Raw genomic sequence first — 26,508 nt, 5'->3', positions numbered from 1 at the left:
TCCCATATGGTCCCCCAGCCTGCCAATGTGATTTCTGAGTACAGAGCCTGAAGTAATCCTGAGCACCACTGGGTAGATCAATCAATCAATAAATAAATAAAGTTTAAAAAAAATCCTCAAAGGGGACCGGATAGCACAGTGTTAGGTGTTTTGCCTTGCAAGCGGCCGACAAATGACCTACGGTGGTTTGAATCCCAGCATCCCATATGGTCCCGAGCCTACCAAGAGCGATTTCTGGGCAGAGAGCAAGTTGTAACCCCTGAGTGCCGCCGAGTGTGGCCCCCAAAAAAACCGGTAAAAAAAAACAACCCTCAAAGTGTCAACTAATTCTAAAAGACACTGGAGATCATGTAAAGGATTGCTGTGTTGGGGTCGAAGAGATAGCATGGAGATAGGACGTTTGCCTTGCATGCAGAATGATGGTGGTTCGAATCCCAGCATCCCATGTGGTCCCCGAACCTGCCAGGCGCAATTTCTGAGCATAGAGCCAGGAGTAACCCCTGAGCGCTGCGGGGTGTGACCCAAAAACCAAAACCAAAAACAAAAACGGAAGAAAAAAAAGGTTGCTGTGCTTGAGACCTAGAAAGGTTCTTCTTAGCAAGGCGTGAATTATTAAAGGAAATATTTCAAGGTAAAATAGTTTTTAAATATCAATCGCCATATAGATAATTTAATATAGCTGTTTTTAAGTTCAGCCTTTATAAATGCTTTGGGTGACCTGTATGATATGGGGACAAATTATAGTGTTTGTGCTTCCTTTTTGTTTTATTTTGGGGCCACACCCAGTGGCTCAAGCTCAGGGATTACTCATGCTCAAGGATCATTCCAAGGTGGGCTTGGGGTCCAAAGGAATTCAACCTAAGTTGGCCACATGCAAGGCAAACATCCTACCAACTGTAGTATCACTCCAGCCTCTTGTGCTTTCCTTTAATTCATTTTAATTTGGGGGGGGGGAGAGGGGGTTTGAGTTACACCCAGTGGAGCTCATGGGTTACTCCTGGCTCTGCTCTCAGAAGCACTCCTGGCAGGCACGGGGGACCGGGGACCATATAGGATGCCGAGATTAGAACTGCAGTCCCTTCTGAATAGGCTGCGTGCAAGGCAAAAAGCCCTGCTGTGCTCCGTTCCTTGTGTTTTCCTTAAATTAAAAATTGCTGACAAGTCAGGTCTCAAGATTTTCATATACTTTAAATACTATCTAAGAGAATGATTTTCAATACTCTCCTTCTTAATTCCTTTATTACTTTACACATTTTTAAATGTAATGATTTTAAGTTTTTATATATATATATATATTCAAAGCAGCCTCACATAACTTCCTAGCCAATAACATAAATAAATGCCTGGAGGACAGTAGTAGAGGATTCTAGACAATTTAGTAGATAGAAGGGTGCAATAACTTGGCATCAGCACCGTAAACTTTAAAACTAATGACACCTTATTTCCTAACCTAAATGTGTATAGATTTCTTTATAGTGAAAAAAAATACCTGGAGGGAATTTTTTAATTGCATTGTAGAGGGTACCCAGGGATAACTCAATAGCAAAAGCACCCATCTTCTAAGTCTGAGGGCTTCGCTTTGATCCCTTGCCGCCCACTTGTTCCTCTGCAATCCAGCAGCTCTGATGTCTGGAAGTCCAGGCATCACAGAAGGTGCAATCCCCAGCTGTAGGCATCTAAGTTTGTGTGAGTAAACTAAAGTGTATAATCTCCCAACATGCACTGAAATGGAAAAATCGAGCACACACAAAGGCCAAATAAGAATTCCTACCGAAGGTATAGGAGGCCCACAACTGAATGTGCATGTCCCTGGCAAGTGCTGAGGCCTTATGTGTGATCACCTCAACTAGAAGTGTGGTCTGTGAGCCACAACCAGGCATGAGTGCAAACCCCAGTCAGTCATCGAAACACTGGGGAGTTGAGGGTGGTTACATATTATCCTTGCCCTGTGCACTGCACCACCTGCTTTCCTAGCACCTACCCCATCACTTTATCAAGAACACCTACAACAAAATCATCTCTCCAAATTTCAACAGCAGCCCACAAGAGGCAGTTGACCCTCTTCACCTAGATGACTGCTATCCAGAACAATGGCTACGATTCTCACAGTCCACTACCACTGATCCAGAACTGAACAGAGCCTGGGCTTAAAATAAGAATCCAAACCTAAATAAATAAATAAAATAAGGATCAAGGAGAGTGGGAGGACTGTTTGCCAGTGACTGAGCATCCCAGACAGCATTTTGTTTTTTGTTTATTTTGGCTTTTGGTCACACCCAGCAGCACTCAGGGGTTACTCCTGGCTCTCTACCAGAAACTGCTTGTGCTATCTCTCAGGCAGTCTTTAAAGAGACAAGCTTCCCATCTCCCCCAAGAGTGGCTGGGGCAAGGATCCTCAATTCTCCCTTTTCATGGCCATCAGTCAAGTTGGTCAATGGAAGAGATGGCCAGTATGGCCAGCATGTGTGCAGGAGAGGGAAAGGGAAGGAGGAAGAGAGATGAATGAAGAGGAAAAAGAGTGGGGAAGAGAGGCGTAGGTGAGCAGGAGACAGACAGAGAATGATAGGTACCAGGATACTCTCACTGACTGCTTTCTAGGGTCTAGTCTTTAGGCAGCCAAGCTGAAGGCTAAATTCAAAAGAAACTTTAAGGACTGGGAAACAGGATGTGGGTTTGAGTTGAAAAGCCAGGAAAGGTGAAAAACCCTCTCATTTTGTATCTTCTTAAGTAGGGTAACCAGTGAGCACTATATAAGGCAGTTAAAAGGGGGGGAAGCAGGCAGACTGTTAGAGAGGATTATAGTCTGCAGATCCATTTTCTCTCTAATCTCACCCCATCTCCCTCCAGCCCTTTTTATCACTGTATCAACACCAGAGTCTACCCACAAAGTAACTTGGTTGCAGGTTGTGAGGGCTTATTTTAGGAGTTACAGACCGTTTTCATTATAAGAAGGAAATGTACTGCCCATGCAATTTCATTAATTAGCAATTAACTTTTTCCCTTTTATTCCTATCCCCTCCTTTTATTTTCTTTAAGGCAAAAGTTCTTCCAAGCTGTCCATTGGAACCCCACCAGTTCTGCATCACTTTTCTTAAAGCATCCAATCACGGGGGACACCCATGAAGGAAGCTTTAAGAGAAAATGATACTGGGAGAGTACAGGAACTTCAGCAATGACCATTAGCTCTACTAAGCCCTCAGACTGTAATTACAAAACCATATCCTGTCAATTGTTCCCTGGCTAAAAGGGAGGAAAGAGGTGAAATGTTTTCAGCTTCCCCAGCAGCAGGCCAGCAGCGGCCCTGCATTTTACATCTTTAAATCAAATGACAAGCAAAAATCAAAATAAACTAGTTATTTGGAAGAAATAGTTCAACCAATCATTACTTTTAAAAATATTTAAAGGGCCCGGAGAGATAGCACAGCGGCGTTTGCCTTGCAAGCAGCCAATCCAGGACCAAAGGTGGTTGGTTCGAATCCCAGTGTCCCATATGGTCCCCATGCCTGCCAGGAGCTATTTCTGAGCAGACAGCCAGGAGTAACCCCTGAGCACCACCGGGTGTGGCCCAAAAACAAAACAAACAAACAAAAAAAAATTTAAGAAATCGGGGCCGGAGATAGCATGGAAGTAAAGCTCTTGCCTTGCATGCAGGACAGTGGTTCGAATCCTGGCATCTCATAGGGTCCCTTGAGCCTGCCAGGAGCAACTTCCTGAGCACAGCCGTGTGTGACCCAAAAAAAAAGAGAAAGAAAGAAAGAGAGAGAGAGAGAGAGAGAGAGAGAGAGAGAGAGAGAGAGAGAAAGAGAGAGAGAAAGAAAGAAAGAAAGAGAGAAAGAGAGAAAGAAAGAAAGAAAGAAAGAAAGAAAGAAAGAAAGAAAGAAAGAAAGAAAGAAAGAAAGAAAGAAAGAAAGAAAGAAAGAAAGAAAGAAAGAAAGAAAGAAAGAAAGAAAGAAAGAAAGAAAGAAAGAAAGAAAGAAAGAAAGAAAGAAATCTGGGCCAGAGCCAAAGCACGACGGGTAGGGCCTCATGCAGGGCCTCACACACAGCCGACCTGGGTTCAATCCCTGGTATCCCATATGGTCCCCAGCACCACCAGGAATGACTCCTGTAGAGCCAGGAATAATCCTGAACACTGCTGGGTATACCCCACCACCACCCAAAAAGTAAGAAATTTTAAGAGAACAAAAGAAAATATTTCAATTAATTACGGTAGTATCTGCCCTGTATTTACTTCTATATGATGTACCAAGAACCATTTTTGTTTGTTTGTTTTGGAGCCATATATGATAATATTCAGGGGTTACTCCTGACTCTGCACCCAGAAGTTACCCCAGATGGGGATAAGGAGACCACATTAAATGCCAGGGAAAAAAACCTGGGTCAGCAGTGTGCAAGGAAAGCATTCAACTTATCACCTATCCTCTTATCTCTCTCTGACCCCCAGAGTGAAGGAATCTTAATTTATCTGGGCTTCCAGTCTTCCCACCTCCAAGGCTGAAAAAGAAAAATCAGAACAATCAGCCTGAGCTGTTGAAGTGATCACAGCAGATATTTAAGTAGACTAAAGAAAATTGTAAAGCTTCATTTTCTAAAGAGGGTTCTTTTATCTGAATCACTATAACTCTAGTAAAAAAAAAAAAAAAAAAGAAAGAAAAAAACAGTAAAAAAAAAAAGAAAGAAAAAACTCTAGGAAAAAAAAAGAATTCTACAAATCACCACAGAACAGTCACTTTACATTATATAAGGTCATTTATACTCTTTAATACTTAGACATACTCTTTTGTTACTGTGTTGCTGTGGAGGGTTTCACCTCCCTGTGTAGAGTCCACTAGGGTTTAACTTCTAGTATCTCTGGCATTTGGAGCCACCAAGAAATACCCAGGTGGGTATCTCAGACTCTGCTTCTTGGGGGTTGGGGGGAGTGACAAGACACACCTGGGGGTGCTCAGGGATCACTCCTGGCTCTGCACTCAGAAATCGCCCCTGGCAGGCTCGGAGACCATATGGGTTGGCCATGTGCAAGGCAAATGTCCTACTGCTGTGTTATCACTCTGGCCCCTCAGTCTACACTTCTTTAAAAAGAAAAAAGCCCAGGGTCCAGAGCCATAGTATAGCAGACAGGACATTTGCGTTACACAGTACAACCTGATCCCTAGCACCCCACCTTCCGAAAGTAATCCTTCAGCACTGCTTAGAGTGGTATTAAAAACAAAATAAAATTGGGGCTGGAGAGATAGCATGGAGATAGGACGTTTGCCTTGCATTCAAATGGACTGTGGTTCAAATCCCAGCATCCCATATGGTCCCCAGCGCCTGCCAGGAGCGATTTCTGAGCGTAAAGCCAGGAGTAACCCCTGAGTGCTGCCTGGTGTGACCTAAAACCAAAACAAAATAACACACAAAATAAAATTAGTGGGGCCGGTAGGGCGTTTGCCTTGCATGCAGCCAACCCAGGATGGACGGTGGTTCAATCCTGGCACCCCATATGGTCCCCCAATTCAGCCAGGAATGATTTCTGAGTGCAGAGGCAGGAGTAACCCCTGAGAGCCACTGGGTGTGACCCAACAACAACAACAAAAATAAAACAAAACATCAAAAAAAAAAAAAAAAGCCTAAGTGATGACTCAGTAGCAAAAGAAGGGCCTATTACTGAATGCAGGGCTGTGACTTGATCCATTGCCACCCACATAAGCTGAGCAGTCTGAGATATTCTGATATGTTTAGCACCAAAACAATAAAAGGTCCAAAAGCTCTGGGACACAGTTAGCTATATACAGCACAAGAACTCGAGTTTGGGCTCTTAGGGCATTTACTTTGCATGCAGCTGAACTGGATTCAATCCCAAACCGGCCAGGAATAAATCCTGAACAGAGAGCCCTGAGTACCACCAAGTAAACTCTGAGCACCGCCAAGTATGGCCCCATTACCAAAATGATAAAAATAAATGTTAGGGGCCTGAGCAGTGGCACAAGCAGTAAGGGGTCTGCCTTGCGCACATCAGCTTAGGACAGACCGCAGTTCAATCCCCCTTGCGTCCCTTATGGTCCCCCAAGCCTGGAGCGATTTCTGAGTGCATAGCCAGGAGTAACCCCTGAGCATCACTGGGTGAGGCCCAAAAACCAATAAATAAATAAATAAATAAATAAATAAATAAATAAATAAATAAATGTTAACTTTTGAATAAATATTAATTGTTACAATCAGGTTACACATTTCATCTTAGAGTCTGTGCTCAAAATGTTTTAAAAAAATTTTAGGTGCAGGCCAGAGTGATAGCACCAGCAGTAGGGTACTGCTTTGCATGCCAACTGTGGACAGACCTGGGTTCAATCCTCAGCATCCCAAATGGTTCACTGAGCCTGCCAAAAGTGATTTCTGAGTGCAGAGCAAAGAGAAACTGAGCTCCACTGCCAGGTGTGACCCAAAAACCAAAAAATAAATAAGTAAGTAAAAAAAAATTAAGGTACTATTCCTTGTGGCAAAATACAAATACAATGTATATAAAGAACTAAAGATGTTCCAAAGGTTGCCATTAACATTGATAAAGTTAATGGTACTGTTCCAGAAGGAAAGTAAGATGAGCCAGTGCTGGAATTGCTGCAAAAACTATCGCTGCAGTGTGTGACAATGACGGCAAACAATCTAAGGGAGCACTTCCTCCCACATGTGTCCACAGAGGCCAAACTCCTGCACGTGTCTGTCATGAAGAGCAGCTCAGACAGCTCCAAGGGAATCCTACGCCCACAAGGAGAAGCAGAACAGGCTGGCATTGCTGAGCCTCAGGCATCCGTGACTTTTTTCCTTTTCTGAGCCTCCCAGGCAATGGGAGTGGGGGGGTGCATGAGTTAGGGGTGACACCAGACAAGATTTGGCCAAATAGAGCTCAGGCAAACACCCAGTGCATGCTGGGAGTCCTGGCAGTGAAGGGGAAAAACCTGGGTCTCCCAAACAAGGCCCTGAAATATCGTCAATGGTTCTATTTTTTAAGTGCATGTGTCCTTCCTTTGTAGATATACTTAAGAATTATACAGCTCTTGCTGCCTGTACTTGCAGCAATTCCATTTCAGCACAAGTAAACCAATGGCATTTAAATTTGCTGGTGCCAGAGATAGGCATGTGGCAGCCTCCTGTTTGATTCAGCACACGGGATCCCAAGCACCATCAAGTACCCCTTGCACAGGAATATAAACTAGATGAACCTTAGCAGTCTTCTGGGTTCCCCTTAGGTCTTCCTTCGAGACTGCATCTCTCCTCTTCTCCCTAATAAGTCACTCAAATGATTTCAGTGCAGGAGGGAGGCAGACGTAAGCACCGAGTTTCTAAACACGTGTGTGCTTAGATGACGAATGCTCCTCACTCCAGTGACAGAGAACACAACACGCAAAACGAGCAATATGTGTTCCTCCAGACGCATCTAGATCTTAGCCCAGAAATGGCAGCCATCAATTTATGGTCCTTGTTTAAAGCCAGTGACATCATGGCCATGAGAATGGCCCAGCATCAGAGGAGACCAACATGCCAGTGAGGTTAAGATGAGTCATACGCCCAGTCACATTAGTGTGTGCTGGTGAGTAACGAACCAGCAGGCTCAATCAAGGAATGGAACTCAAGTCAGAAAATCTTCTGAACTTTCTGTAACAGATAACAGGAAAACAGGTAACAGGAACAGGAAAAGAATCTTAAATAGCTTTCGGCTGTAGAAAAAAAGCATTATTCCAGGCTCAAAACCTATTACGTATCGGCTGTCATTTGAAAGTAAGTAGTAAGTACAGAAATTAAAAGAGCATCCTTGCAAAAAGCTGGCATCCCTCCCAAGCCCTCAGGACTACTTGGCAGCATGCTGTTTAAGCTGCCGGTGCTGGTCTGAGCTCAGGGTTTTCCTGAGGGACCAATTACTGTTCAGCACCAGAGCTGGGAATGGCAAAATGGTTTCATGTGCAACTTTCATTTCCCCTTCACTATGGGCAGTAAACAAGGGATAAACTCTTAAACTAGAACGCCAAGAAAAACCAGAAGGAAGATCCATCCTTGCTTGGTATCGAGTTCTCTTTCTCTGGAGAAGGGCCCCATCACCCATCTGAAAGGGGGTCATGGTCAAAGAATAAAGCCATGGGAGCAGTGTCCATCTAAACCTGCAGCCGAGCTCTGAGTAGAAGGCAGGCCAATCCTACTTAACTCAGATGGAGTGCCAAGGACTTGTGATGAAGCAGAATAGACAGTGAAAAGTATCCATGACAGGCTCTGGTTCTTTCACCTCAAACCCCAAAGGCTCAAACCTAAAGATGCTGGGGGTGGAATACTGGGACAGGAAGTAAAGAGACACTTCAGGTGAAAGCTTTTCCGAATCCCACAGCCTCCCTGGCCTACAAGCTACACACAGTACATCCCAGGGCACTTGGTTTCCGAAAGATTTAAAACCCTCACCTACAATTGTTCCAGATCAGACTGTCATATTACATGTCTAGCATTACCTTATATGCTCTGGATAGAAAAAGAACAGATAGGTTAGGGAAAACAAAGGAGGAAGGGGGTCAAATGGTATAAATTCTTATTATAAAATAAATTGGTCAGGAGGATAAAAATGCAGCACTGTAAACAAAAAAGGGGGGGGCAGAGAGATAGCATACAGGGAGGGCATTTGTCTTGCATGCAGCAGGACAGTGGTTCAAATCCCGGCATTCCATATGGTCTCCTGAGCCTGTCAGGAGCGATTTCTGAGTGCAGAGCCAGGAGTAACCCCTGAACGCTGCTGGTTATGACCCCCCCCAAAAAAAAAAAAAAACAAAAAAAAAAAGAAAAGAAAATATGCAGCATTATGGCCATTAATAATAATAATAATAAAAACAGTATGTATTTGAAATCACAAAAAGAAATCAAGATGCCTTAAAACAAGGCTATGAGGTTGAAGCAATGGATAGTACACTCGGTACATTTGCCTTGCACGTAGCCAACCTCTGCAATTACTGAGTGCAGAGCCAGGAGTAATCCCTGAGCGCTCTATTGCTGTCACTCAGGCTCAATGAGTCTAGACTGTGAGTTCCAGACTCACAGGGACTCGCTGTGGTTCCTCACTTTCGTGAAATGGTCCTGAGGAACTAAGTGCTAAATGATTAATAATTTATAGGGGGCCAGAGTGATTGCACGGCAGTAGGGCATTTGCCTTGCATGAGCCAACCTGGGACCAACGGGATTCAATTCCCAGCATCCCATAGGGTTCCCCGAGCCTGCCAGGAGTGATTTCTGAGCACAGAGCCAGGAGTAACCCCTGAGCACTGCTGGGTGAGTCCAACAAACAAACAACACAAAACAAAACAAGACACATATATAATACTAAGCTACAAGGGTCCAGAGCAATAGATAGACCAGGGGATAGTGCATTTACCTTGCATGCAGCCAACGTGGAATGGCTTTTTATTTTTTTTTAATAAATCTTTATTTAAGCACTGTAATTACAAGCATGTTTGTAGTTGGGGTTCAGTCATACACAGAATACCCTCATTCACTAGTGCAATATTCCCACCACCAATGGCCCCTTCCTCCCCCACCCATCTGTATTCGGGACAGGGATTCTCCTCTCATTCTTTCACACTGTCATGCTAGTTGTTAATGTAGTTATTTCCCTAACAGCATTCACCACTCTTGCGGGGAGCATCAAATTGTGAGCAGGTCCTTCTGGCCCTTCTAGCCTTTAACTCTATTGTCTCTGGGCCTTATTACAATAATGTACTTTTTTTTTTTTTTTTTTTTTTTTGGTTTTTGGGTCATACCCAGCACCACTCAGGGGTTACTCCTGGCTCTATGCTCAGAAAGCAATCCTGGCAGGTTCGGGGGACCATATGGGATGCTGGGATTTGAACCACCGTCCTTCTGCATACTATCTCTCCAGCCCGATAATGTACTTTTTTTTGGAAGGGGGTGGGGCTTGGGGTCACACCTAGCAGTGCTCAGGGGTTACTCCTGGCTCTATGCTCAGAAATCGCTCCTGGCAGGCTTGGGGAACTATATGGGATGCTGGGATTCGAACTATCGTCCTTCAGCATGCAATGCGAATGCCCTATCTCCATGCTATCTCTCCGGCCTCTACTATAATGTCTTTAATTTTTCTTGGAACCCATATATAAGTGACTATTCTGTCTATCTCTCTCCCTCTGACTTATTTCACTCAGCATAATAGATTGCATGTATATCCACATATACGAAAATTTCATGACTTCATCTCTCCTGATGGCTGCATAATATTCCATTGTATATCTGTACCATAGTTTCTTTTTAGCCATTCATCTGTTGAAGGGCATTTTGGTTGTTTCCAGAGTCTATTCCACTGATCTGAGGATGTCTCTATTCCAATACCATGCCATTTAGATAATTTTTGCTTTGTAATACAGTTTAAAATTGGGGAGGACCCTGGTTCTATTCCCAGCACCCCATATGGGTCCCCAATCCTGCCAGGAGTAGTATCTGAGCACAGAGCCAGAAGTAACTCCTGAGCACAGCCAGGTGTGGCCCTGAAATAAAAAAAAAAAAAAAAAAAGCTAAGCTACCATGAGAAAATAACACTGAGTTTAAAATCAGGCAACGAAATATATAAATAAATTAATTAAATAAAACAAAACAAAAAAACACACATATATGCACACACAAACGTGCCAAAGTGCTAGCACAGCAGGAATCACTCCTGGGGGGGCAGAATAACATAGTGGTAAGGTGTTTGCCTTGCACATAGACAACACAAGATGGACAGTGGTTCGAATCCTGGTATCCCATATGGTCCCTCGAGCCTGCCAATAATGCAGAGCCAGGAGTAACCCCTGAGCACCACTGGATGTGACCACACACACCCCCAAAAGAAAGAAATCACTCTTGGTAGGCTCGGGACCAAATGAGATGCCAGGGATCAGCCCCACCCCTTTACAGTTTTTTTTTTTCCCTTTACAGTTTTAGGGCTGCATAGGAAGTACAGAAGGAGGCCCCCAAAGGTGCTTTAAAATCCTTGCCCATGAAGCAGAGAGACAGTATGGAGAGGCAGGACACTCACCTTGGGCTTAACTAGGTTTGATCCCAAAAACCCCACAGGAATGATCCCTGAGCACAAAGTCAAGAGTAAGTCCCGAGCACCACAAGGTATGGCCCCAAAGCAAGCTAACAAAAATATACTTGCCCAAATCAGGGGTTTATAGTCATGGACTGTAGAGAATAATCTCTATTAACTGATGTGGGTATTCCCTCCCACAACTTGTTTATCCCACCTGAATGATCAGAACTGCCCACACCTGGAATGGGTGGGTAGAGGCATCTGGCTGGGGCAGGAGAGAGGGAATAAGAAGGAGAGTTCGAGTCAGCAAGGGGAGTCAGTCAGCAAGGAAGCCTGGAGAAGCAGCTGAAAGGAAGACAGAAGAAGAGAGAGCCAAAGAAGGAGCAAATAAGTAAGTGGCTGCTTGGAAAAGGCTTATCATAGAAGCCGTGTGAGGAAATAAATGTACATGGCGGTTAGCACTGTGAAATAAAGCTGGCCGACTCCTGGAACTTCATCTGATTGCTTTGGAATTTCTCCGCTGTCACCCTGCAACCTTCAGACTTGCCAAGCCATAGGGGCTGCTGGAGCTGGGCCGAGAAAGGCCTCACCATCCCCCTACCAATACAAGTAGACTGTCTCATTATATTAAAATAACAAATTGGTAACTACTAACTTTAAGGTTTCATTGTGTTTGGGAGGGTATTTCGGAGGTTAATGCACCCAGAACTGCATGGAGGCCATGCAGGGCCAGGCAGTTACTTAGAGCCTGTGCATGAAAGGAACATGTAAAAAAAAGTAGATTCCCGATTCGCGAACGAGCGAGCGGGCGAGGTTGCAAGCGGAGAGGAGCAATGCCTAAGTCAAAGGAACTTGTTTCTTCAAGCTCTTCTGGCAGTGACTCTGACAGTGAAGTGGACAAAAAGTTAAAGAGGAAAAAGCAAGTTGCTCCAGAGAAACCTGTAAAAAGGCAAAAGACTGGTGAAACTTCCAGAGCCCTGGCCTCCTCTAAGCAGAGCAGCAGCAGCAGAGATGACAACATGTTTCAGATTGGGAAGATGCGGTACGTGAGTGTCCGGGACTTTAAAGGGAAAGTCTTAATTGATATTAGAGAATACTGGATGGATACGGAAGGAGAAATGAAACCAGGAAGAAAAGGTATTTCTTTTTTTTTTTTTGGTTTTTGGGCCACACCCGTTGACGCTCAGGGGTTACTCCTGGCTATGCGCTCAGAAGTCACTCCTGGCTTGGGGGACCATATGGGACGCCGGGGGATCGAACCGCGGTCCGTCCAAGACTAGCGCAGGCAAGGCAGGCACCTTACCTTTAGCGCCACCGCCCGGCCCCCAGAAAAGGTATTTCTTTAAATCCTGAGCAATGGAGCCAGCTGAAGGAACAGATTTCTGACATTGATGATGCAGTAAGAAAACTGTAAAATCAGAGCCATATAACGCCTGTCCTGTTCTAGTTGTTTTAATCTGTCTTTTTACATTGGCTTATGTTTTCTAAATGTTGTTTTCCAAGCTATTGTATATTTGGATTGCAGAATAATTTGTAAGATGAAGACTTTTTTTTTACGTGCATTATTAAAAATGTTCTGAGTGAAGCTAATTGTCACCTTTATTAAGGAGGATTGCTTTGTGTCTACCACGTGTAGTGTAAAATAAAAATCACATAACACAATCTTAAAAAAAAAAAAAGTAGATTCCCTTCACAAAAAAGCAGCAATTTATTTAAATCTCAGACATATGGTGCAGCAGTAGGGCATCTGCCTTGCACACAGTTGACCGAGGACGGACCTCGGATCGATGTTCCCCCGGGCATCCCATATGGTCCCCCAAGCCAGGAGTAACCCCTGAGTGTCCTGGGTGTGACCCAAAATCCAAAAAAAAAAACCTCAGGGTGTTTGCCTTGCATGCAGAAGGATGGTAGTTCAAATCTCAGCATCCCATATGGTCCCCCGAGCCTGCCAGGAGCGATTTCTGAGCGTAGAGCCAGGAGTAACCCGAGCGCTGCCGGGTGTGACCCAAAAACCAAAAAAAAAAAAAAAAAAAACTCAAGACATATCTTATCAAACCACACTTAAATGCATTATCCATAAAATTAGCTGGTTCTCCATATGAGCACAAATTCAACACACAAGCGATTACTTAGCAAGCACTTGCAACAACACTTCACTGAGACCAACAAGGCAGCCATTTATGCTGCCCTTTACAGTCTATTTCCTCTGTCATGTGGCAGTCAAAAGGGTAAGTGAGATGCTTGTAGCAAAGAAAACAATTTTGAAAGGTCATGCTACACAGATAGCCAGAATTTCTTTCACAATATCCTTACTGTCCATGCTAAGCTATATGACAATTTGACCATAGTTATTTTCTGATTAAAAGCAAAAAAGCACATTATCAAAGGAACAGAAACTGTAGCAGTTCAACAATCTAATCTTTGAGTAATTTTTTTCTAATTGCGTAAACATGCAATGCATATTAAGGAAAAAGTTACCCTGAGGCAGAGACAAAGGGACAAAGAACTGGAGGAAAAGGAACTAATAAAAACAAATGCACATTTAGGGGCCAGAGCAGTGGCGCAAGCGGGGTAAGGCTGTCTTGCACGCACTAGCCTAGGGAAGGACTGCAGTTCAATCCCCTGCATCCCATATGGAACCCCAAGCCAGGAACAATTTCTGAGCACATAGCCAGGAGTAACCGCTGAGCTCACCAGGTGTGGCCAAAAAACAAAACATAACAAAAAAAATCTAAGAGACTCTAAATCAAATATAAACCTAAAAAACAAAAACAAATGCACATTGAACTGTACCACTTTTTCAAAGCAAAACATGTAATTTACCCCCCTAAAAAAAAATATCGAAGAAATATGACCTTCTTCAAAATTTCTAAAGTGTTTTGTTTTGCTTTGCTATGCTACGAGTGCTGACTGCTCAGGTCTGACACATGCAAAGCTCACATGTTCTGTGTTATGCTATACAAGTTTCGTTTGGCCCCAAGTGTCACAGCATTAGTTATAAATATATATATGATGCAAAGCGTCAAAAACATCTCCAAGACCTGTAATCTCATCAACATTTTTCCTTAATAAATTACTAGCCAAGGGTCGGAGAGATAGCATAGAGGTAAAGCATTTGCCTTGCACGCAGAAGGTTGGTGGTTCGAATCCCGGCATCCCATAAGGTCCCCTAAGCCTGCCAGGAGTGATTTCTGAGCATAAAGCCAGGAGTAACCCCTGAGTGCTGCTGGTATGACCCAAAATCCAAAAAAATAAATAAAATTACTAGCCAATTATTATCCACCTGAACCATCATATTTTTCTCAACTATTATATATGTGTCAGTCAACAAGATGAAAAGTTTCTCCAGCTCCTTAGAAAATTCTCCAATCTAGGGGCCGGGCGGTGGCGCTAGAGGTAAGGTGCCTGCCTTGCCTGCGCTAGCCTAGGACGGACCGCGGTTCGATCCCCCGGCGTCCCATATGGTCCCCCAAGCCAGGAGCGACTTCTGAGTGCATAGCCAGGAGTAACCCCTGAGCGTCACTGGGTGTGGCCCAAAAACCAAAAAAAAAAAAAAAAAAGAAAGAAAATTCTCCAATCTAAAGCTTAATAAGTGGGAAGCAAAGAGAGTACAGCACTAAGGCACTTGCTTACCTTGCACTTGGCCAACTCAAGTTCAATTCCCCAGTACCCCAAAATGATCCCTTTATCAGGCAGGAGTGATTCCTGAGAACCACCAGTGGAAGGAAAAAAGGGGAGGGAGAGAGATGGAAGGGAAAGAGGGAGAAGGGAATGGAAGGGCAAGGAAAGGAAGGGAAGGGAGAAAAAGGAAAGAGAAAAAGAAATAAAAGAAAGTGTGTCTGGGGCCCGGAGAGATAGCACAGCGGTGTTTGCCTTGCAAGCAGCCGATCCAAGACCAAAGGTGTTTGGTTCGAATCCTGGTGTCCCATATGGTCCCCTGTGCCTGCCAGGAGCTATTTCTGAGTAACCCCTGAACACTGCCGGGTGTGGCCCAAAAACCAAAAAAAAAAAAAGAAAGAAAGTGTGTCTGCTGTCACTTAGTAACAGCAATTCAAATCAATGAGATAAGATTTCATGCCAGAAAGAACAACAACAAAAAAGCCTGAAACAATTAGTGGGGATGCAATTTAAAAAAAAAGGGGGGGGGGGGCAGAGGGATAGCACAGCGATAAGGCGTTTGCCTTGCATGCAGGATGGTGGTTTGAATCCTGGCATCCCATATGGTCCCCCGAGCCTGCTGGGGGCAAGTTCTGAGCATAGAACCAGAAGTAACCCCTGAGCGCTGCCAGGTGTGACCCCCCCCCCCAAAATATAATGAACCCTGACTCTTCATTGATGGATATGTTATCTGGTTAAATCTCTATGTAAAAACAATATGGAGGCTTATCCAAAAAGAATGAAGCTTCTTTGTGAAATTTCAATTTTATATGTTGGCATCAATCCCCCTCCCCAACAAAACGCATTCATTCAAAAAAGATCCTTGCACACCTCATGTTCATCACAGCAAATCACAGCCAGGATATAAAAAATAATCCCAAATGTCCAACAAAAGAAGTTAAAGTGTCCTGAGAGGCAGATAATACAAGGTTTAAAGCACATGCCTTAACCCTAGTTGATCTAAGTTTGATCCCTGGCACAATACATGATCCCCTATCACACGCTATATTCCATACCCCAACCAAAATAAATAAATAAAAACAGTTGAGCAGGTATGGGGAAATACTTCAAGTGGTCGAGGATGTGCCTTGCTTGTGCAAGGGTCTGAGTCTGATCTCTGCCAGGCTTCCTCAAGTCCCATACCACTGGGGTATACAAAGACTTGGCCCATGAGCTCCATAAAACAAAATACTTGTGGGCCAGAGCAATAGCACAGTGGGTAGGGCACTTGCCTTGCACGAAGAAGACCCAGGTTCGATCCACATGGTCCCCCCAGAGTCCACCTGGAGTGATTCCTGAGGGCAGAAGTAGCAGGTAACCCAAGTGCTGCCCCATGTGGCCCAAAAGACAAATATAATAGTAAAATAAAATATGTGAGCAATTACATAATGTGATATATTATATCATAATAAATCTAGGAGGAAATAGTTGGCATTATTGATCTAAAAGATGACTGAATTAAGATATACAAGACCACCACCACCCACCAGAAAAAAGTAAAACCACCATAAATGAAAAAAAAAAAAGAAAGAAGATATACAACAAGATACACAGATATGCAAATTCTAACTCCAGTACTTAGAACTGAAAAGTAACTTTATCACCATCTTTTCAAGCTTAACTTATTGTTTCTTGACATTTCCTGGGGCAACCAATGACCACCTAACTGGTAGAATCCAATAAAACTAGTTTTCAATTAGCCTCTCTAAAAAAAAAATCCACTCTCACTTCACAAAAATTCATTAGCTCCGTTATAAATAATCCTAAAACTCAGACCATCCATAGAAAATAATAATTATAATAATGGACCAGAAAGATAGTACAATGGATAAGGCATTTACCTTGCACACAGCTGATTTAGGTTTTATTTCTGGAACCAATACAGTCCTCTGACCCTGTCAGGTATAAACCCTGAGTACCATGTGTGTGGCTCAATAATCAAAATAATACAACAATAAGTCCCAAATTTCTTTCCTCACCTTCTCCTCAGATCAAAAAATTTAGATTTGAAACATATTTTACATTTTCCTTCTATTTTTAAAATTAGAAAAATAGGGGCCGGAAAGATAGCACAGCGGCAGGGTGTTTGCCTTCCATGCAGCCGACCTGGACAAACCCGGATTCAATTGCCAGCATCCCATATGGTCCTCTGAGCCTGCCAGGAGTGATTTCTGAGCACAGAGCTAGGAATAACAGCTGAGAACCACCAGGTGTTGCCCAAAAACTTAAAAAAAAAATCCTTGGGCCTGGAGAGATAGCACAGCGGCATTTGCCTTGCAAGCAGCTGATCCAGGACCAAAGGTGGTTGGTTCGAATCCCGGTGTCCCATATGGTCCCCCGTGCCTGCCAGGAGCTATTTCTGAGCAGACAGCCAGGAGTAACCCCTGAGCACCGCTGGGTGTGACCCCAAAAAAAAAATAAATCCAAAATTAGAAAAATAAAGGGCCAGAAAGATAGCACAGCAGTAAGGAAAGATAGCACAGCATCGGTCCTGATCCTACCAGAAGTGATTTCTGAGTGCAGAGCCAGGAGAAACCCGAGTGCTGCCGGGTATGGCCCAACAACCCTGCCCCCCAAATTTTTTGAAAATAATATAATACTTGAAGATTTTAAAAACTAGTTACTTACCTTGGAAAGATAGCTCCCATTTCAGTCTTTGAGAAAAACAAATGGCATTACTTGTTTTTTCAGTTGAAGATTTCATGGAAGACTTTCAGATGAAGTTTCAGATGAGAGGTTAACTACAAAAACAAAAACAAAAAGAATTTATCTTAAAAGGTATTAACACCTGAATGTGCTAAATTATAAAGATGGGAGCACAGAATGCTAGCATAGTGAGTAGAGAACTTGCTTTGCATATGACTGACCTGGGTTAGATCCCCAGCACCCCATATGGTCCCCAGAGCCCACAGGAGTGATTACTGAGTACATAGCCAAGAGTAAACCTCTGAGCATAGACAAGTGTGGCAAAAAACAAAGGCAGACTAAATCAGATCAATTGTTCACTTACATGCCATTTTACTTATAATGAATATGGGAAACTTCTAGAAAACCCATGAGCCCCAGTATTGTGATGAAAGGCAGTTGTCATTGGGAAGGTCTATGGTCTGCATCTAACCTGTGCAGCTAGCCAAAAGAGCCTGTTTAGATCTTCTAGTTTTGTTTCTTAGTTCATTCCTTTACATCACAAACTTCTGAGAGCAGCCTATTTCATTTTTCTCTTCACCTTTATTTATTTTGTTTGGTTTTTGGGTCACACTCTGTGCTCAGCTAATAGGAGGAGAGAAGAGGAGAGGAGGGGGAGGGGAGGGGAGGGGAGGGAAGGGGAGAAGAGGGGAGGGGAGAGGAGGGGAGAAAGAGAGAGAAAGAAAGAGAAAGAGAGAAAGAAAGAAGAAAGAGGGAGGGAGAGAGGAAGGAAGGAAGGAAGGGAGGAAGGGAGGGAGGGAGGGAGGGAGGGAAGGAAGGAAGGAAGGAAGGAAGGAAGGAAGGAAGGAAGGAAGGAAGGAAGGAAGGAAGGAAGGAAAGAAAGAAAGAAAGAAAGAAAGAAAGAAAGAAAGAAAGAAAGAAAGAAAGAAGAAAGAAAGAAAGAAAGAAAGAAAGAAAGAAAGAAAGAAAGAAAGAAAGAAAGAAAGAGGGGCCGGGCGGTGGCGCTAAAGGTAAGGTGCCTGCCTTGCCTGCGCTAGCCTTGGACGGACCGCGGTTCGATCCCCCGGTGTCCCATATGGTCCCCCAAGCCAGGAGCAACTTCTGAGCACATAGCCAGGAGTAACCCCTGAGCGTTACCGGGTGTGGCCCAAAAACAAAAAAAAAAAAAGAAAGAAAGAAAGAAAGAAAGAAAGAAAGAAAGAAAGAAAGAAAGAAAGAAAGAAAGAAAGAGAAAGGAAAGAAAGAAAGAAAGAAAGAAAGAAAGAAAGAAAGAAAGAAGAATGAGAGAAAGAAGAAAGAGAGAAAGAAAAAAGAAGGAAGAAAGAAAGAAAGAAAAGAAGGAAGAAAGAAAGAAAGAAAGAAAAGAAAGAAAATGAAAGAAGAAAGAAAGAAGAAAGAAAGAAAGAAAGAAAGAAGGAAGGAAGAAGGAAGGAAGGAAGGAAGAAAAAGAAAGAAAGAAAGAAAGAAAGAAAGAAAGAAAGAAAGAAAGAAAGAAAGAAAGAAAGAGAGAAGAGAGAGAAGGAAGAGAGAAAGAGAGAAAGATAGAAAGAGAAAGAAAAGAAAGAAAGAAAGAAAGAAAGAAGAGAAGAAAGAAAGAAAGAAAGAAAGAAAGAAAGAAAGAAAAGAAAGAAAGAAAGAAGAAAGAAAGAAAGAAAGAAAGAAAGAGAAAGAAAGAGAGAAAGAAAAGAAGGAAGAAAGAAAGAGAAAGAAAGAAAGAAAAGAAAGAAAGAAAGAAAGAAAGAAAGAAAGAAAGAAAGAAAGAAAGAAAGAAAGAAAGAAAGAAAGAAAGAAAGAAAGAAAGAAAGAAAGAAAGAAAGAAAGAAAGAAAGAAAGAAAGAAAGAAAGAAAGAAAGAAAGAAAGAAAGAAAGAAAGAAGAAGAAAGAAAGAAAAGAAAGAAAGAAAGAAGAAAGAAAGAAGAAAGAAAGAGAGAGAGAGAGAGAGAGAAAGAAAGAAAGAAAGAAAGAAAAGAAAGAAAGAAAGAAAGAAAAGAAAGAAAGAAAGAAAGAAAGAAGAAAGAAAGAAAGAAAGAAAGAAAGAAAGAAAGAAAGAAAGAAAGAAAGAAAGAAAGAAAGAAAGAAGAAAGAAAGAAAGAAAGAAAGAAAGAAAGAAAGAAAGAAAGAAAGAAAGAAAGAAAGAAAGAAAGAAAGAAAGAAAGAAAGAAAGAAAGAAAGAAAGAAAGAAAGAAAGAAAGAAAGAGAGAGAGAGAGAGAGACGGGGCCGGGTAGGTGGCGCTGGAGGTAAGGTGTCTGCCTTGCAAGCGCTAGCCAAGGAAGGACCGCGGTTCGATCCCCCGGCGTCCCATATGGTTCCCCCAAGCCAGGGGCGATTTCTGAGCACATAGCCAGGAGTAACCCCTGAGCGTCAAACGGGTGTGGCAGAAAGAAAAGAAAAGAAAAGAATAGAAAAGAAAAGAAAAGAAAAGAAAAGAAAAGAAAAGAAAAGAAAAGAAAAGAAAAGAAAAGAAAAGAAAAGAAAAGAAAAGAAAAGAAAAGAAGAAAGCTCCTGGCAGGCTCAGAGGACCATATGGGATGGGATGCCGGGATGTGAACCACCTTCTGTCTTGGGTCAGCTGCATGCAAGGCAAACACTCTATTGCTGTGCTGTTACCTTTAATAATGCCTAAGAAGCAAAATGAGAGATGCCCTGTTTGCATACAATGAAAACTACAAAAAACTCAAACTGCAAAAGTCCAATAACATATTCACCAACATGCTCCTCTCATCCCAGTTTTTATTAAATCTTTAAAATTAGGTTTCAGTGGGCTGGAGAGATAGCACAGCTGTAGGGCATTTGCCTTGCACACAGCCGACTCAGGACCAACGGTGGTTCAAATCCTGGCATCCCATATGGTCCCCAGAGCATGCCAGGAGCAATTTCTGAGCATAGAGCCAGGAGTAACCCCTGAGCGCTGCCGGGTGTTGCCCAAAAATCAAAAACCAAAAAATAAAGGGTGGGGGGCAGAGAGATAGCATGGAGGTAAGGCATTTGTCTTTCATGCAGAAGGTCATCAGTTCGAATCCCGATGTCCCATATGGTCCCCCCTGACAGCCAGGAGCAATTTCTGAGCATGGAGCCAGAAGTATCCCCTGAGCACTGCCCGGTGTGACCCAAAAACCACACACACACACACACACACACACACACACACACACACACACACACACACACACACACACACACACACACACACACACACACACACACACACACAGCTTTCAGGGACCAGAGTAATAATAAAAGGTAGGATGCTTGTCTTGCACACAGCCCACCCAGTTTTATTCCCAGCACATCATATGGTTCCTCGAACACCAATAGAAGTGATTCCTGAGCACAAAGCCAGAGGTGATGTGTGAGCATCCCCAGGTGTGGCCTAAAATTTAAATAAGGGCGGGAGGGGCTGGAGAGATAGCATGGAGGTGAGGTGTTTGCCTTGCATGCAGAAGGTCAGTGGCTGGAATCCCGGTAACCCATATGGTCCCCTGAGCCTGCCAGGAGCGATTTCTGAGCGTAGAGCCGGGAGTAACCCCTGAGCACTGCTGGGTGTGACCCAAAAGCCAGAAAAAAAAAAAAGTCAAATCAAAAGCAAAAAATCACATGGACTAGATTTGGGAAAAAAGGGGGTGGTTAAGGAGAACTATCAGACTCCACTAGAAGAGCAAACTTCATAGCTAATTTAAGAAAACTAAGGAGGTTGTAAGATCATATTCAAAGAATACTAGAAGGGATAGAGCAATGAATAGGAAGTATGATGATTCCCTTGCATGTAGCAAACCTGGATTTGATCTCCAGCATCTCATATAGTCCCAGAGCACCTCCAGGACTGATTCATGAGTGCAGAGCCAGTAATGAGTCAACCTTGGTATTACCAAGTGCAGCCCAAAAACCCAAAACAAAAAATATAGCTGAGAATTTCCCAAAACTATGGAAAGAACTGAAATCAGCCAAGAAGCTGAGTAAAACTCAAGTTTTCATTTTTGAGGGTGAAAAAATTGTGGGGTACATAAGCCGTGTTCTATTGTTCTTTACTAGAGACAGGAGCCCCAGATCAGAATTTAGAGAAGTAGTTATTTTGAATAGGTAAACTCAAAGTTTTTGTTTTTGTTTTTGTTTTTTTGTTTTGGGGCCACACCCGGTGACGCTCTGGGGTTACTCCTGGCTATGTGTTCAGGACCACGAGACCATATGGGACGCTGGGAGATCGAACCACAGCCTGTCCTACGTCAGCGTGTGCAAGGCATATGCCCTACAAGGTGCGCCATTGCTCTGGCCCTCACGTTTTGTTTTGTTTTGTTTTGTTTTTTTAAATCCAAATGACTATGCTGGGCCGGGCACAGTGGTGGAGTGTCATGTATGCGGCCAACCCAGGATGGAGTCAAGTTCAATAGATTCCAAGCATCCCACATGGTCCCCTAAGCCTGCCAGGAGTGATTTTTGATTACAGAGCCAGGAGTAACCCAAAGGCTGCCAAATGTAGCCCTCCCCCCCAAAAAAGAATAATTCAACAATGCTAAAATATTATGTTTATCAGTGATATCACAAGATACAGTGATCAATTTTTTCCTTCTCACCAGTATATGAGTTAACAGCTTCCTTGAAGATATTAGTAATCTAGAGGTTCTCTATATGGGAATCCTTATTTTAACAGTGATACTCAAGTATTCACCTAATATCTTCAAGATTGACTTACACTGAGTAGCACATTCTGGCTGATTAAAAAATTCTTGCCCGCGGGACCGGAGAGATTAGATCAAGGTAAAGCGTTTGCCTTGCATGCAGAAGGTCAGTGGTTCAAATCCCGGATTCCTGTAAGGTCCCTGAGCCTGCCAGGAGCGATTTCTGAGCATAGAGCCAAGAGTAACCCCTGAGCACTGCTGGGTGTGACCCAAAAACCAAAAAAAAAAAAATTTCTTGCCCAGGGGCCTTGCACACAGCCAACACAAGACAGACCCAGCTCGAATCCCAGCCCAAGTGCTGCCAGGTGTGACCCAAAAACAAAAACAAAATATAAACAAACAAACAAAAAATTCTTGGGGCCAGAGAGAGAGCATGGAGGTAAGGTGTTTGCCTTTCATGCAGAAGGTCGGTGGTTCAAATCCCGGCATCCCATATGGTCGGTCCCCTGTGCCTGCCAGGGGTGATTTTTTTTTTGTGGGGGGGGGTGGTTCCAGGCCACACCCGTTTGATGCTCAGGGGTTACTCTTGGCTAAGCAATCAGAAATTGCCCCTGGCTTGGGGGGACCATATAGGATGCCGGGGGATCGAACCGCGGTCCTTCCTTGGCTAGCGCTGGCCAGGCAGGCACCTTACCTCTAGCGCCACCTCACCGGCCCCAGCCAGGGGTGATTTCTGAGCATAGAGCCAGGAGTAACCTCTGAGCGCTGCTACCAGGTGTGACTCAAATATCAAAAAAAAAAAATTCTTGCCCAGTGAGAAGGGCATTTGCCTTGCATGTGGCCTACTAGGTTCAATCCCCAGCATCATATATGGTCTCCCAAGCCTGCCAGGAAGAATTTCTGAGCGCAGAGCCAGAAGTAATCCCTGAGCATCGCCATTTGTGGCCCATATACCCCCAAAAAAGGTTCTAGAGAAAGGGAAAACGCCTTCCTCTCAATGACCCCTTTCCTACTGCACAGAAATACTGTTCTGAGACTACCACCCTCTCACAAGTGCAGCCAATAGCCTGGAGTTCACAGCTCAACAAGAAATTTCATTTATAATGCCTGCCTCATCTTTCATCAGTTTTTAGTTCAATAAAATGCTTCTTTGCAGCTAATAAATAGCTCTTTAAGGGTCAGATCATAAGTAGACAAAATTTCTAAATGAGCAACAGCCTTTTATTTTCATAATACACCCAAGTTATGCTGGAAGTACTCTAGTACATACTCAGATGTGAGGTCAGAGCAATAGTACAGTGAGTAAGGTGCCTGCCTTACACAAGCCAACCTGAATTCTATCTATGGCATTCCATATGGTCATGGTCCCCAAGCACCAAAAGAAGTGATTCCTAAGTTCAGGGCCAGAAGTGTGGCCCCAAAATACCCTGAGCACCATAAGGTGTGATTCAAAAAACACCCTGAGCAACATCAGGTATGCCCAAAAACTAAAGCAAAAAAACCCACTCATATCTGCCCTAGACAAAATTTACCCAAAAGATAAACATAGGGGCTGGAGTAATAGCACAGCTGGCAGGGTGCTTGCCTTGCAGTTGACCTGGGTTCAATCCTCCTGGCATCTCATATGATCCCCGAGCCTGCCAGGAGTGATTTCTGAGTGCAGAGCCATGAGTAACCCGAAACGCCACTGGGTGTGGTTCAAAAACAAAAATAAAAACAAAATAAGATAAAACATCAAGGGGCCAGAGAGATAGCACAGCAGTAGGGCATTTGCCTTGCATGCAGCTGACCCAAGACAGATGGTGGTTCAAATCCCGGCATCCCATATGGTCCCCCAAGCCTGCCAGGAGCAATTTCTGAGCACAGAGCCAGGAGTAACCCCTGAGTGCCTAAAGGTGTGACCCAAAAAACAAAGACAAAGCAAAACAAACAAAAAAATGATAAAATATCAAGATCCATTAGAGGGGCCAGAGCAATGGTACAGCAAGTAGGAAGCTAGGGGAGTTTGGGACACAGCCAACCTGGATTAGACTCCCCACCCTGGATTAGACCCCCTACCCTGGGCCCCCAAGCATGTCAAGAATGATTCTTGAGTGCAGAACCAGGAGTAAGCCCTGAGCAGGTATTAGGTGTGGCCCAAAAACAAAAACAAAAAGAGATCCGTAGGCATAACAACTAGGTGTCCACACATCTACAAGGCATGTGCTTCCCTCAAGCCTGTTACAGTTTCCACACATGACCCGACTGATGTGGAGATAAATATTCACTGTGAGCCCAGGAGGTGCTCAAAAGGTTAGAGAGTGCAAGTTTGGCATGGAGCTCCTTGTTAGCTGCTGGTTAGCATTTGATTCCCAAGGTACTGAGACCAGAGGAACTTCCAAGGGCAAAGAAAGGTAGATCCAAAACTAGAAAAGAAAAAAAAAAATCAGGAACTATCTAAGCTAAATGGTGATTCATCTGGAAAAGTCAAAACATTAGAGGTTTTTGCTGGGGGCCAGAGTAATAGCCCAGCAGTAGGGCATTTGCCTTGCTCACAGCCGACCAGGGGTTTGATACCCAGGTTCCATCCGCAGCATCCCATATGGTTCCCCAAGCCTGCCAGAAGCAATTTCTGAGCTCAGGGTCAGGAATACCACCGGGTGTGGCCCAAAAATAGTGGGGGTTGGGGGAGAGAGAAGGTTTATTGCTAAAGCAATGTTTTTCAACCTTTCTGTGCAAAGGTACTTTTTTCATGAAAAAAAAAAAAATCACGAGGCACACCATCATTAGAAAACGTTAAAAAAAAATTTTAACTCTGGGGCCGGAGAGATAGCATGGAGGTAAAGCATTTGCCTTGCATGAAAAAGGATGGTGGTTCGAATCCTGGCATCCCATATGATCCCCTGAGCCTGCCAGGAGTGATTTCTGAGCATAGAGCCAGAAATAACCCCTGAGCTGCTGGGTGTGACCCAAAAACCAAAAATTAAATAGAATAAAATAGGGGCTGGAGAGATAGCATGGAGGTAGGATGTTTGCCTTGCATGCAGAAGGACATTGGAATCCTGGCATCCCATATGGTCCCCTCCCCCTCCCCCTAGCCAGCCAGGAACAATTTCTGAGCATAGACCCAGGAGTAACCCTTGAGCACTGCTGGGTGTGACCAAAAAAAAAACAAAACAAAACAAGGGCTGGAGAGATAGCATGGAGGTAAGGCATTTGCCTTGCATGCAGAAGGGCAGTGGTTTAAATCCCGGCATCCCATATGGTCCCCCGAGCAATGGAGGGGACTAGGACTACAGTGATAGCAGAGCAGGTAATGCATTTGCCTTCCATGTGGCCAACCTGGGTTCAATCCCCAGCATCCCAAGTCCCAATCCACAGTCCTCCAAACCTGCCAGAAGTAACCCCTGAGCACTACTGGGTGTAGCCCAGAAACAAAAACAAAACAAAACAAAAAAGTCAAAATGGAGAAACAGAGGCAGGAGAAGCAGCTCGATGGGTTTAGCACATGTTTTGTATGTGGAAGGCCTGGTTCCCAGAAGACCACCAAGAGAAACTCCTGAACAGAGCCAACAGTTGTCCCTGAGCATTTCCCCCCCCCCCACCAAAAAAAAAAAAATTCCAGGCCAGGGGCCGGAGAGATAGTACAGTGATAGGGCATTTGCCTTGCATGTAGCTGATTCAGGAAGGAAGGTGGTTCTAATCCCAGCATTCCATATAGTCCCCCATGCCTGTCAGGAGGCGATTTCTGAGCAGAGCCAGGAGTATCCCCTGAGCTCTGCCGGCTGTGACCCAAAAACAAAACAAACAAACAAAATTCCTGGCCAGAGAGAAACACAGCAGATCAGGGCATTTGCCTTGCATGTAGTCAATCTTGGTTCGATCCCCAGCACCCTATATATGATTCCCCAAGTCTGCCATGAGTGACTGCTGAATGCAAAATCCAGAGTGATCCCAGAGCACTACAGGGTATGGCAAAAAAAAATTAATTAATTAAATAAGATAAGATAAGATAAAAGGACCCAAGCAATAGTAAAGCTATAAGGGCACTTGCAACCAGGGCTCGATTCCCAACATCCTATGTGGTCTCCCAGGCACCATCAGGAGCAAACCTATGGTAATTTTTAATCCCTGACTATAGCTGGGTGTGGCCCAACCCCCCCCCAAATAAATAAAATAAAGATGAAGAAATAAATATGGAAATTCCACAACTCACCAACACTACCAGTTCTAGGCATTTATCCAAAGGGCATGGAAACATTAATTCAGAAGGATATTTACATTCATAACATTCTAATTCACACATAATAGGAATATTATTCACAACAGCCAAAACATATAATCAATTTAAATTCCTATGGAGATGACTGGAGAGGCTGTAGTAGGCAGAAGAGATGCTTCCAGGCATCTCTTTACATGCAGGAGGCCAAGCTTTGATTCCCAACACCATAAGGTCCCCAGAGCATCCTTGAAAATAGAGCCCAAGACAGCTAAATGTGGCGCTACTCTCCACCCACTCCAAAATAGGCCAGAAAGGATGTGCCATATACACTCAATAGTATCCTACTCTACCATTTAAG

At 43.7% G+C, this 26,508-nt stretch overlaps 2 protein-coding genes across 2 annotated transcripts in view; one reads left to right on the top strand and one right to left on the bottom strand.

Moving 5' to 3' along the window:
- PIK3CB (phosphatidylinositol-4,5-bisphosphate 3-kinase catalytic subunit beta) overlaps positions 1-17,410 on the bottom strand; it is a 74,597-nt gene extending 57,187 nt beyond the window's left edge. Inside the window, exon 1 of the mRNA XM_049775819.1 lies at positions 17,318-17,410. The gene's annotated coding sequence lies outside the window, so the exon portion shown is untranslated. The remainder of the gene's footprint in view (positions 1-17,317) is intronic.
- LOC126012099 (activated RNA polymerase II transcriptional coactivator p15-like) lies at positions 11,841-12,680 on the top strand. Its single transcript, XM_049775906.1, has 2 exons — positions 11,841-12,169; positions 12,367-12,680. Exons 1-2 carry the CDS (start codon positions 11,866-11,868, stop codon positions 12,444-12,446), a joined length of 384 nt encoding a protein of 127 aa, XP_049631863.1. The 5' UTR covers positions 11,841-11,865; the 3' UTR covers positions 12,447-12,680.
- Positions 17,411-26,508: the final 9,098 nt, after the last annotated feature.

This window comes from Suncus etruscus, chromosome 6 (genome assembly GCF_024139225.1).
Source record: "Suncus etruscus isolate mSunEtr1 chromosome 6, mSunEtr1.pri.cur, whole genome shotgun sequence".
In the NCBI taxonomy this organism is placed as follows: domain Eukaryota; kingdom Metazoa; phylum Chordata; class Mammalia; order Eulipotyphla; family Soricidae; genus Suncus; species Suncus etruscus.
The sequence above is the reverse complement of the archived record's forward strand: the minus strand, read 5'-3'. Positions and strand labels throughout refer to the sequence as shown.